The 13,708-nt window shown below is 35.2% G+C and overlaps 1 protein-coding gene across 40 annotated transcripts in view; it reads right to left on the minus strand.

Moving 5' to 3' along the window:
* CLASP2 (cytoplasmic linker associated protein 2) overlaps positions 1 to 13,708 on the minus strand; it is a 173,544-nt gene that overhangs the window by 149,928 nt on the left and 9,908 nt on the right. For 39 of the 40 annotated variants that reach the window (XM_034662310.1, XM_034662303.1, XM_034662308.1 and 36 more), the window contains exons 2-4: positions 8,441 to 8,519; positions 2,119 to 2,222; positions 154 to 245 (exon numbers count right to left, since the gene is read on the minus strand). In XM_034662310.1, the coding sequence (XP_034518201.1) occupies positions 154 to 245; positions 2,119 to 2,222; positions 8,441 to 8,519 (275 nt within the window). Of the gene's footprint in view, positions 1 to 153; positions 246 to 2,118; positions 2,223 to 8,440; positions 8,520 to 11,709; positions 11,742 to 13,708 lie in introns of all 40 variants that reach the window. The other variant, XM_034662306.1, reaches the window with a different exon arrangement.

Raw genomic sequence — 13,708 nt, forward strand, 5'->3', positions numbered from 1 at the left:
TATCAAATGAAAAACTCTCATACCAGAAATCAATTAATAACTATTTAAAATGTTATTTCCATAGCTTTCTTCAAGCTTTACGAAATGGATATTGCTTTTTCCTTTTAGGAAAACGAAAAACAAGATGGCTATTTTTAGTAATCATAAACTTACATGTTTAAAGTTTCAATAAGACACAGACACACGCCTTCTCGAGATCGAAAATTCTTGTGCTTAAAACCAGAAGCCAACTGTTCCCAAATGTACTATTTAAAAGAAAAGTAAACAAGTGTAACAAAAAATTAAATTACTCATGTTATAATCCTTTTTTATTCCCAACCTCATCACCAACCTTAATGATAACTAAATTTTCCCATCAGACTTTACTTCTCTACAAGTTTTTCTAAGTCAATTTGTACTAATGTGCTCTCACCCATTAAGTATCTTAATCACATTTTTAGTTTTTATTTAGTATCTTTCACTTTAGATTTCAGTTATTCTCAGAAAAACTATGTCCATCTTTCACTTTAGATTTCAATTATTTTCAGGAAAACTATGTCCAATACCTAAAAACCTTAGAATTTCCAGGGACGTAGAATTCTTTCTAAGCTTTGGAAACCTCCCAACAATCCTACCATTATAAGCCCAGTAGTCCAGTAAGCATTTAAAAGGTCCAATGTTGCCTAGCAACCACTCCAAACTGTCACATGTAACAGGTTTTTTCAACATTTTATAATTCAGGCTTTTTTCCCTTTAGCACTGGATCCAAATACAGAAACATTATTTGTTAAGTCATTTTATTGCGGCCTACTATAGTTTTCTTTTGTAAAAAGGATACATAACCTGTATGTTAAACAATTATACGAATTTGGTGTAGGAAGGAACCCCACTTTATTCTTCCAAACATACAGCCAATTGTCTCAATCAATACTTTCTCCATATTTAGAAACACCATCCTTACCATTTATTAGATTCTTGCATACACATACACACGTGCACGTGCACCTCTTCCTGGGCACTTTATTCAGTTCTACTAATATTTCTCTTTCTGCCAAACTTTCTGGAAGGTAACTTGGAAGTTTACTCAGAAAATCTTAAATGTGAGTAATCTGATTCAGCAACACCATCTCTGAAACACTATTCTATATAAATACTTATATTTACACCCAAAGACATATGTACAAGGATGTTCCTCATAGAACTGCTTATAATAGCATGTCAAAAATGAGTTAAAATTTAAACCACTAAACAAGTGTTGAAGGATACCCACTAAACTATTAACAAGGACTTCATTCTAAGGTATAAAATATCTGGGCAAACAGTTTGTTTTTGGAATTTTTAAATAAAACATATGCAATATATATTATAATTTTAAAACTGTATTTTAGGTAATAACCCATAATACCATTGTATATATTGTAAATTCTGATTTTTTTCCTACTCAACATGAGGTACTCTATAAATCTTTGTTTACATGTCAATTTATTATCGTGCTTTTTAAGCAGGCTCCATGCCCAGCATGGAGGCCAACATGGGGCTTGAACTCATGACCCCTTAGATCAAGACCTGAGCTGAGATGTAAGAGTCAGATGCTTAACTGACTGAGCCACCTAGGCACCACTTTTTGCCCTCCTTTCAAAACATCTCCATCAGGGTATTTTTTTCTACTGTATTCATAAAACACAAGTCGGTGTCATAGAATATGTCTTATACAATTAGTAACCACCTGTTCAAATAAAAAATTTTCTTCTTATTGCTGTAAAAGTTGCACAAATTAATATAACATTCAGCAGTTCTCAAAATGAGCTTTCTCAATGAACACTATTATCTGCACGTAAGAAAAACTAGAAAATCTTAAAGAATAATATAGCCAGCATAGTGGCCAACAGAATCTCTGAGTTAGCTATGTAAAAAGTGTCAGAGTAGAAAATAGGAAAAAGAAAATAAAAAAACCCAAAAGTTAAATATTGACGTTTTATCTTAAATTTCAATTCCTTTAAAGAATTAACAACAATTCATTGTTCAAAATTTCAGCTTTCGTGTCCCCTGGGGCTTCAATGATTTGCTGTGATTACTAGCTATCTTTACTGATATTTCACCATTCGTTAGCAAAATCTAAATTTGAAAATGAAGGCCTACCATAGGTGGTGCTACTTGATCCATTAGCTTCAATATCAGAGTCTGAGCTTCATCTCGAACCTTGTCTTTGGCATCTCCCATTCTGTCTATTAAAGCTACAATAACTAGAGAAAGGCAGAAGAGAGTAAATATTCATAATTCATCTCCATTATAAGCTATATTTTAAAAAATTATACACAGCTTGTTTCCATAAATGAAAAGTTAAGAGGTAAGCAAATTATTTCCTTTACTCATGAGTCTAATCAAAAATAACAGAGAAGGAAATTTCAAAAGCATACATACAACATGATATCCACTTGTGATAATGTTCAAAAAACAAGACTAAATATTATAATATTTAGAGATGTGTATGGCTAGTCAAGCTCTACAGATGAGCAGGGAATGGTTATCTGAAAGGTCATGTTGGTGGTTACCTCTGGGGAGGGAGGTGTCATCAGGAATGCAGAGAGGAAGTATCTAGGATGGCAGAGTTCCAGTTTCCCAACCTGGGCACAGCAGGTGTTGGTGTACAATTACATGTGTGATATACACTTATGTATGTATGACATATTACTCAACTGATAAAAAATAAAAGCCTAGGCCCCTGGGATTGAAGTTTTTCTCTACTATGTCCAAGACTGTGGCACTATTTCATGAAAGGAGGCAGGAAAAGGTTAGAGAGTCCATTCTTGGACAGTTTTCACGATAAAGGTTTCTGTAACTATAAATCAATAAAGCACCACAAAGAAATCACATCTAATGAGGATGAGGGTGAAGGGAAAGGAAGGCGGGAGCTAGAACTCAGAGGGTACAGATTCTAAAGTCCACTCATAGGGCAAAAATATCTCATAGTCAAAATTATCTTTCTGTAATCCCTTAAATTACCACTGCCCCTTGTGTGGTGTTACAAGGTACTGGCCACAATATTTCATCTCCTTTTGTCTTTATATCCTCAACCATTAATGTCTGCAGCAATACTCACCTCCGAAGACGACTGAAAACTAAAAAGGGAATAAATGTAAACCACTCAGAGTGAAGGGCACTGAGTAAACATTCATTGTCACCTACCACCCCCACCATCGCAAGCATCATCCTACATGTTTGAAGGCAAAGAAGTTAACTTCTTTTCTCTTTTGACATGATAGCTATAGCCTTCCCTTCCCTGAGGCAATGAAGGCTGAGGCCTAGTTTAAACAAGGAAGAAGAAATGAGATAGAGAAAAGGATTTTCTCTCGTTTATTTATAGACAATTATAATTAATTGTATATATAATTTGATACAAATATCTTCTACAATATAACACTGTCTACAATATAACAACCAGACCGATGTAATAATAATAAACAACAACAGTTAAGGAAAAAAGAAATTACACTCTTTTTGGAAGAAAATCCGACTAGAGTAAGAAGGAGCCCACTATACCAAATGAAATGGTATCATACAAAACCCTAAGCTTGATCAAGGAAATGACTGTGTAAGAAAACAAAGTCCCTGCCATAAAATTATAAGCCTAATCATGAGGCAACTGAAGTATCTGTCAGTCGGAATAATATAAACATTTCTCATCTTGCTTAGATGTATCATTAACATCAGAGAAGATCACTGACATCTGCAGGATTAGCTGTTGTGGGACTCTGGTTCTGGTAACTTCTGAGTGGCAGAAGACAGTAATAAACACTTAATAAACATTAAATATTATTATGTACTAAGCACTGAATTATCTCACGTCATCCTCAGAACAATCCCATGAAATAGAGTAGGCCCTGTGAGAGAAAGAAGGCCCCAAACGATTAAATAAATACCTTGCCCAAAGTCACACAAATAGCAAGTTGAAACCAGGACTTAAATAATCCACACAATTAGGTCCCAGTCATAACTACTTCTATTTACTTGTAACTGAGGTGTTCTGCGTGCGTGTGTTTTAACAATCATACAACAGTAGTATGAAAAAAAAATAGCCACTTCATTCTTGAGGTGGAATTTAACTCCAAAAAGAAAATTAAAATGTTGGCCCAAACAATAGCTCACTTCAGTATGAAAAAGTAAAATTTTTTAAAATATAAACAATGAAAACAAACAACTTCACACTAATAAACTTTTAATTATAGTTATTGAACAAAAAAATCCATGAATTTTTTGCATTAGAATTCGTTTTTAACATATACTCTCTTGGTGTCATGTAGAGTAAGATTTTATTCTAGCTCTACCAGTTATTAGTTATGTAAGACAGTAAACTTCTCTGCATTTCAAAGTTTCCTTGTCTATAAAATAAGGAGGGATGCAGGCCTAAACCTCACATGGCTAGTAAGAGTATGAAGGAAAACTGGTAAAAAAAAAAAAAAAAAAAATCTGTATCTAATATGATGACCACTGAATTTTACCATTCAACATGATGAATACTCAAAAGATAATTATGGGAATCCAAAACAGAGTTTTTACCTTATACTGGAATTAGAACAGTGAAACACAGAAGAAGTTTAAAGCACAGCTGGTATGTTTTATTCTCTCAGCACTGTATGAGACACATACCATTTTACAAGATGCAAAACTGACGACCAGGTAGCCCAACTCTGCTAATACTCTTTCTGTAATTCCATTTTCGATTAAAACTATCTGCTTAAAATTTGTAAAATATGAGATCCTTTGCTGAATTCAGTTATCATAAAACCAGGATTGGTAATCAGTGTTAAATGTAAATTGTATATATTTTTTTTGTTTGAAAAGCTTATTTTTCCACAGTATATGTGGTCACAAAAAGAAAATTTAAATATTTTATATTAAAGGAATACATCAATAGAGCCCATACTCTTTCTGACACTTCATCTAAAACTGAGCATGAATCTCCATTTTCCTAAAACATCTCTTCACTTTTAACGTAAAAAGGTAAAAACAGCTGTAATAACCTAAGTGCACCAAAAGAAAATATCACTCACATCAAGTTACATATATCTTAGGATTATATTATTTAAAAAACACCTTCCGCACATAACTTAATTCAATTCCTTCCTTTCACAGAAAGGTTCCTAACATGGTTTGGCTAGGTTCTAAGTCAGGGTAAACAAGAAAGTTAACCCTGGGACTCTTAGTTTAGTACCGTACCTCCTTAAGAGTACACAGATACACTGCCTACCTCACAGAGCTACCACACAAATTAGAAACAGTGCAAGGATAAGCTCTCATCTAGGTTAAAAGTACATAAGGCCTAATAAATGGATGACGAGTAGACAATATACGGTAGCAAAGTAGTGATAAAATTTTCCTATTATACCACACGACTCTCAACTAATAACAAGTTCAAGTTTCACCAAGGAAAATGATGAACACGTAGGGTTCAAAGTGAAAATGATACTGGCTAACATTAATGCACAGAAGCAAGCATAAAGAGTAGGAGATTAGAAGATAAAAAAATTACACATATAAGCCTATGTAGACATATGAAACATGAATAGAAGCAACTTAATGTAATTTATTAAGTATTTAAGGGCCTAAGAACCATGGAGTAAAGAAAACTTCAGTGTAGGGTGAGGTTAATATGAAAAGCTCCCAGATGTTGAAATCTGAAGTAAATCTTTTAAATAGAAAAAAGGATTTTTTTAAAAGATTTATTTATGTACTTGAGAGACAGAAGGGGGGAGGGGCAGAGAGTGTCCCAAGCCGACTCTACATGGAACCCCATGTGGGGCTCAATCTCAGGACCCTGAGATCACAAACTCAGCCAAAACCAAGAGTCGGACGTTTAACTGACTATGCCACCCAACTGACTGTGCCACCCGGGAGCCCTAAGAGGAGAGGATTTCAAACAGAAAGAACAGCACAGCAGAAGCATGAACAAATTAGGCCAGAATTAACAAGAGTGAGCAAGTTTCTGATTAGCTGAAGTGGAAAAGAGTACTTGCTAAAGATCACTGATAAATAAGGCTATTGAAATGCAGAAGGGGCATACATGCTGAGAGAACTAGAACACCAAAGGACAGCAAAACAGAAATTCGGAAAGCAGGAAAGTCCAGGGAGGCAAGAAACTAGGATTCTGGTCCCAATACTCCTACTGCCTCATTACAAGCAGTCAGAGCATCACACCCCCATCTGGCCCTCCTTGTGTTCAAAAAATAAGCAAGATACGTAATACCTAGAATTACTGTCAAGCCTAAAATACTATCTGTCACAACTAATAACAGGGAACTACTACAGGGCAGGGGTCACAAACATAAATGCCTACAGTCAAGGACATACAGAAAATGCCAAAAATGAATCAGCTCTAAAAATGGCAGTATTCCAAGCTCGCCGTATCATAACTGATATTCTCAGTTATGAGGAGACAAGAGGAGATGGAAGGGACTTATGAATCAGAAAGCTCATGACCCATTCAAAGAGAAGCTATGACAAAACTTCAGCCAAAAAGTACAGGGAGTGGAAGATCAGGGTTGCCATATTGACCAATTGTTCAAGACAAGTTATAAACATGAATTTTTATGTAAAATGTTCTAAATTTAAATAATGATTCAAAATGCTTTAAGAAAATACATAAGCCAGTAAAACATGTCTGCAGAGCATACTTTTTAACACCATAGGATTTTTAAGCAGAAGACTGACACAGTAAAAAAATCACCTTTCTAGAGGATACTCATACAAAGAATGAATCGGAAACAGGTACTGATTAAAAAGGGAATAATAAAGGGAAACTCAACTAAGATGCTTTTGCTTAAAGGGTAGCTAAACAATAAAAATAAAAAGAAGAAACCAGCAGAATTTGGGGGTATACAAAACTTGAGTAAAAAGCTGACCAAAGACAATTCAAAAATAAGTGTGAGGCATTATGAAGCATTAACTTAACACATAAAAGAAAATCACAAACATCTGAGGTTTCCCTTAAATATTTCTTCCCCCCTTAAGTATTTCTATATAATAGGAACCAAATCTACTCATCAATGCACTCCAAAATGTGACCATGAAGGTCACTCAGGTTTAGAAAGCAGGTCAAAGTCAACATTGTAATACTAACCATTACACAAAGAAAAGCACTGTACTGCAAACACACTGCTCTAAGTGCACCCCAAGGTGTGGCTGGCAGCCCAGACCAATCTACAAACTATTTGTGGTAAAAAAAAATTGAGAGTGTTTATAAAATAAAATTTCAAAAACAATCTGAGCAAAATTATTTTATTTACTGAATTTAATAATAAAAAATTGGGCCTTGTATTTTTTTCCTTTCACTTTGCTGTACTTTTATTGTATTTTACAAAATATTCATTTGCAACAGACTAGCAACAAAAGAACTGGTCCTTCACAGATAGTCTAACAAATGGTGCTGTAGGAATGCAAACTGGTGCAGCCCGTCTTGAAAACAGTATGGATGTTCCTCAAAAAGTTAAAAATAGAACTACCCTATGATCTGTCAATTGTACCACTAGGTATTTACCCAAAGGATACAAAAATACAGATCTGAAGGGGTACATGCACCACGATGTTTACAGCAGCATCATCAACAGCCGTCAAACTATGGCAAGAGCCCAGATGTCCATCAACTGATGAATGGATAAAAAAGATGTGGGTTGTGTGTGTGTGTCTATATATAATGGAATATTACTCAGCCATCAAAAAGAATGAAATCTTACCATGTGCCATGACATGGATGGAACTAGACTATATTATGCTAACTGAAATAAGTCAGAGAAAGACAAATACCATATGGTTTCACTTATATATGTAATTTAAGAACAAAACTGACAAACATATGGAAAGGGGGAGAAAAAGGAGAATGGGAAACAAACCATAAGAGACTCTTAATGATAGAGAACAAAGGGAGGGTTAATGGAGGGATATGGGTGGGGAGTAGGACAGATGGGTGACGGGTATTAAAGAGGGCACTTGTTATGATGAGCACAGGGTGTTCTATGTAAGTGATGAATCATTGAATTCTACTCCTGGAACCAATATTGCACTGCATGTTAACTAGAATTTAAATAAAAATTTGAAAAGGGAAAAAATAAATGAATAATTAAAAAGAGCAAAAAAGAAAAAAAGTCATGCTGTTAAGTTACAAATTTTTAATGTTACAGAAAAAGTAAAAGTTACAGTAAAACATTTTAAAATATGAAGTAAAAATCTATCAACATTATATTTAGTGTGTTTTTTGCTTTTGTTTTGTTTTGTTTTTGTCTCAAAGGAAATATTTATTTAAACAGGCTTAAAATCTTTTATGTCTAGGCAACCTAAAATGCTAAGTAAATCTCTGGGTTGTACAAAATCACATTTTTGCATTCACAGAGAATCAATTCTATAAAATCCATGAGAAAAAAAGTCAGCATATCAAAACCTACAATAATTTTTAATAAAGTTAACTTACCCATTACTACATAGGACTTAAATCGTGTTGATAATCTGTCCACAAAGGCACTTAAAATTTCCAATCCCATTAATGATACCTACAGATAGAAAGAAATTTTAATGAATACAAAGTACCAATGCATTCTTTACTACCTTATAATCACTGACATATAAAGATCTTCATATATTACCAAGTTTTTTTTAAAAAAAATAAGGAGATTGAAGTATTCAGGGGTAAACAGTCATGAGGTTAGGGCACCCTACTCTCAAACGGTTCAAGAATAACAACAATAATAATAATAAAATAATAATAATGATGATGGTGTATAAATATGCAGGAATATAGTGATAAAGCGTATTTGGCAAAATGTTAGTAACTGGCAAATTAGGTGAAGGGTACAAAGAAGTTCACTGACTATATACATACAACTTTCCCATAATGTTGAAATGTTTCCTAAATGGAAGTGAAAAATAAGAGCACCTTTAATTACACAAAAATTTCAGCTTTTGTCTAGGATGGAGACACTGGAAAAAAAATACCACTCCCACTACAACAAGAAAAAGTCAAATAATCTATAAAACCATATATATTCCTGAATCCATCAGAAAGCTGAAGTTGTAGGATAATCAACTAGCCTGAAATTTAAGGAAAGACAGATGCCCCCAAGGAGAGATGGGACATAAGCGGTAGGACACATGTGGCAGAGGACAGAAGGAAAATGAAAATGTGATACAAGTGGGTTAAGAGTTCAACTACATTTAACTCACTGTTAATAGCCGAATGTGGGTTAGCATGAAAATATGTAATCCCTAGTAGCCAGAGACACAAAAGGAGAGAGAGCCATTTACAAGGTCTTTCTCCAGAAACCTCCACTGGACACTCATGATTGGAAAAAGTATCTCTTGGTTGTAAAGCGCTAACAAAGGGAGCAGCTGCCTCTGTAGGAAAGGCACAAACCTTTCCTTCCCCATACTCTTGTCTTGTAAGAAACAAAAGTATGAAGCTATTGAGAGAAAGACAAATACTGTCACCCTAGGACCCAGGTAAAAACTCACGGCTGCTGAGCAAAGAGAAAAGAAAAAAAAATTCTGTACTTCAGAGGGAGAAGCAGAAAATCATCCTGGGCTCTGATGATTAGAGGTCTACAGTTGAGGAGAGGCAGGATCTCTGATAAAGCCTCACCCCCAAGAACAAAGGGGGCTCCTAAGACTGAAGCTGGACCAGAAAAACAGAGAACATTCCCATTCCCCACAACTAGACTAGCAAGGACAGTGTAAGGAGCAGTTTACCACTGGAGAAGGGAACATGGAGAAAAACCCTCTATGAAGCACAGGAAAAAAGGGAAGGTATAAAGTGACAGGTGTCACAAAAACACTGAGTGGCCAATAATTAATTTCACTCCTAGGTATATATCCAAAGGAATTAAAGCAGGACACAAACAGATACTTGTATGCCAATGTTCATTACAGCATTATTCACAATAAAGGTGCAAAAGCCCACATGGCCTTCAACTGATGGGTAAAGAAAATGTGGTGTACTCACTCAACAAAAATGTGGTCATAAATAGGACTGACAACATGAATGAACCTTGAAAACACTGTAAGTGAAAAAAAAAGTCATAAATGGACAGATGTTATATATTAAACTTACAAGAAATGTCCAGAATAGGCAAACCTACAGAGATAGAAAGCAGATTACTGGTTGCTTAGAACTAGGGAATGTCGGGGGATAAGGTGGTATCTGCGAAAGGGCACAGGCATCTTCTTAAGGTGAGGAAAATATTCTAAAATTAACTGTACTGATGGTCGTGGATATCTGTAAATATACTACAAAATCAATGAATTGTACCTTCAAATTAATAAATTGTATAGTATATAAATTATATCAATAAAGCTGTTAAAACATAATTGAAAAATCTACAAATAGACTCACAGACTAAACAGATTTTACAGATAATAAAAGCAGTATCTCAAATCAGCAGGAAAAACAGGCATACTTGGTAAGATCTCACTTAGGAATCTATCCCTAAGATACACTAACAAAATTAAGAACATGTGAACATTATTCATTACAAGAGACCAGAAACTGTCCAAACATTCATCAATATGAGACAGGTTCAATAAACTCCATGCTACATAGGGTACTGTAATACTTTAAAAATAAAAATGAGGACTATCCTAATTCTGCTATGCAATAACCTCCATGATATTGTTTTAAGATTTTATTTATTTATTTTAGAGAAAGTGACCAGGGGGAGGGGGAGAGGGAGAGAATCTCAAGCAGACTCCCTGCTGACCATGGAGACTGACACAAGTCTTGATTTCACGACCCTGAGATCATGACCTGAGCTGAAATCAAGAGTCAGATGCTTAGGCAACTGAGCCACCCAGGTGTACCTCCATGATATACTGTTAAGTGAAAAAAGCAAGCTAGGACAATGCATATATATAAAGAGGACTACAAGTAAATAAAGTTAGAAATGTTTATTAAAAATAACAGCAATGGAAAAACAATCAGAAAACAATTTTTTTAATGGTAAGGAACAGTCTATAAGGAATAGAGAAGGAAACCAGACTATTTTGAATACACTGTATTTGTAGCAATAACTAATTTCATTGAAAACTAAATAAATGAACCTAAACGTACACCAAATTAGTATTATAACCACACAGAAGACTATATTTCAGGTGACTCTGAAGTATAGTAATTTGATTATCTCTCTCCAGGGGGATATACCCTAGGAACAAACACTAAACTCTGCAAAAAAGAAACTTCAATGCTTTTAGAAATTTCGTTGATTGAAGTAAATAGAAGACATACAGAAGTAGTAAAAAATGCAGTCCTGGAACTAAATTAGAATCACTATGAACTCATGATGTATTTTTCTTTAAAATTAAGATAAAACCTATCCTATTCATTGAAAAAATCTAGAACAATCAAACGAGTAACAATGAGTTCCACTAGCACTCACATACATACTATTTCCCACTAAAAAGAAACAGTTTCTTGGAGAAGTCGCTGATTCCAGGACAGGAACAGGAAACAGGACATCTTGTGATACCAGACAGCGAAGATGCTATAAGAGATTACTAGGGTCATGTCAAGATAGGACATTTAAATATTAATGAGGATAATAACTGCATTGTCTTGAAACACATGTATGTTTAAATACAAGAATTCATAATGATAAAAACTATTTGGCCAATGTTGGAAGATGCTAGAAGACCACCTTAATATTTTGACGATTAGTAAATGAAAGGAAAGAATCATATGAACTACAGGCATACCTCAGAAATACTGTGGATTCTGTTCCAGACCACTGCAATAAAGGGAATATCGCAACAAAGTGAGTCAAGTGAATTTTTTCATTTTCCCGTGCATATAAAAGTCATGTTTACCCTGTATTTTGCACTAGCAACTAGCATGCAATATCATTATGTCTTAAGAAAAGTAAATACCTTAATTATAAAATACTTTACTGCTAAAAAATGTTAGCCATTAGCTAAGCTTTCAGCAAGTTGTAATCTTTTGGCTGGTGGAGGGTCCTGCCTCAATGTTGATGGCTGCTGACCAATCAGAGTGGTGGTTGCTAAAGGGTGGGGTGACTGTGGCAATTTCTTAAAAATAAGACAACAATGAAGTTTGCTGCAACAACTGACTTTTCCTTTCATGAATGATTTCTCTAGAACATGATGCTGTTTGATAGCATTTTACCCACAGAATTTCTTTCAAAATTGGAGTCAATGTTCTCAAACTCTGATGCTACTTATCAACTAAATATATGTAATATTTTAAATATTTTGCTGTCACTTCAACAATTTTCACAGAATCTTCACCAGGAGTAGATCCCATCCCAAGAAAAACTTTATTTCCTCATTCATAAGAAGCAGCTCCTCATCCACTCCAGTTCTATCATGAGACTGTAGCAACTCGGTCACATTTTCAGGCTCCATTTCTTTTTTTTTTTTTCCCCTTCAGGTTATTTTAATTCCAGTTAGTTAACATGCAGTGTTGTATGAGTTTCAGGTGTACAATGTAGTAATTCAACACTTCCATCACCCTGTGCTCATCGTAACAGGTACATTCCTTAATACCCATCACCTATTTACCCCATCGGAATATCCAATCGGAAGAAGTCTCTTCAACAAATGGTGTTGGGAAAACTGGACAGCAACATGCAAAGAATGAAACTCGACCACTTTCTTACACCTTACACAAAAATAAACTCAAAATGATCAAAGACCTAACTGTAAGACCATAAACCATAAAAATCCTAGCAGAGAATAAAGGCAGTAACTTCTTTGACATTGGCTGTAGCAACTTCTATACGTCTCCTGAGGCAAGCGAAACAAAAGCAAAAATAGACTATTGGGACTACATCGAGATAAAAACTTACTGCACAGCGAAGGCTCCACTTCTAATTCTAGTTCTCTTGCTATTTCTACCACATCTGCAGTTACTCCCTCCACTGAATGCCTTAAAGCCATCAACTTCTTCCAAACTCCTATTTATGTTGATATTTAACCTCTTCCCAGGAATCACGAAATGTTCTTGGCATCTAGAATGGTGAATCCTTTCCAGAAGGTTTTCAATTTACTTTGTCCAGATCCATCATAGGAATTACTATCTATGGCAGCTAAAGCCTTGTGAAATGTATTTCTTAAATAATAGGACTTGAAAGTCAAAATTTAAAAAATCTTTAAAAAAAGGGGGGGGGCGCCTGGGTAGCGCAGTCGTTAAGCGTCTGCCTTCGGCTCAGGGCGTGATCCCGGCGTTATGGGATCGAGCCCCAACATCAGGCTCCTCTGCTGGGAGCCTGCTTCTTCCTCTCCCACTCCCCTGCTGTGTTCCCTCTCTCGCTGGCTCTCTCTCTGTCACATAAATAAATAAAAATTCTTTAAAAAAAAAAAAGTCAAAATTACTCCTTGATCCATGGGCTGCAGAATGGATATTGTGTTAGCAGGCATGAAGACAACAGTAATTCTCATTGCACATCTCCATTGCAGCTCTTGGTGACCAGGTGATTTGTCAGTGAGCAGTAGTACTTTGAAAGGAATCTTTTTTTCCTTAGCAGTAGGTCTCAGAAGTGGCTTAAAATAATCAGGAAACCATGTTGTAAATAGATGTGATCTCCCCCAGGCTTTGTTGTTCCATTTATAGAGCACAGGAGAGTAGATTTAGCATAATTCTGAAGGGCCTTAGGATTTTCACAATGGTACGTGAAGCAGTGGCTTCAACTTAAAGTCACAGGCTGCATTTTAGCCCATAACAAGAGAGTCACCCTGT

Source organism: Ailuropoda melanoleuca, chromosome 6, assembly GCF_002007445.2.
Source record: "Ailuropoda melanoleuca isolate Jingjing chromosome 6, ASM200744v2, whole genome shotgun sequence".
Lineage (NCBI taxonomy): Eukaryota > Metazoa > Chordata > Mammalia > Carnivora > Ursidae > Ailuropoda > Ailuropoda melanoleuca.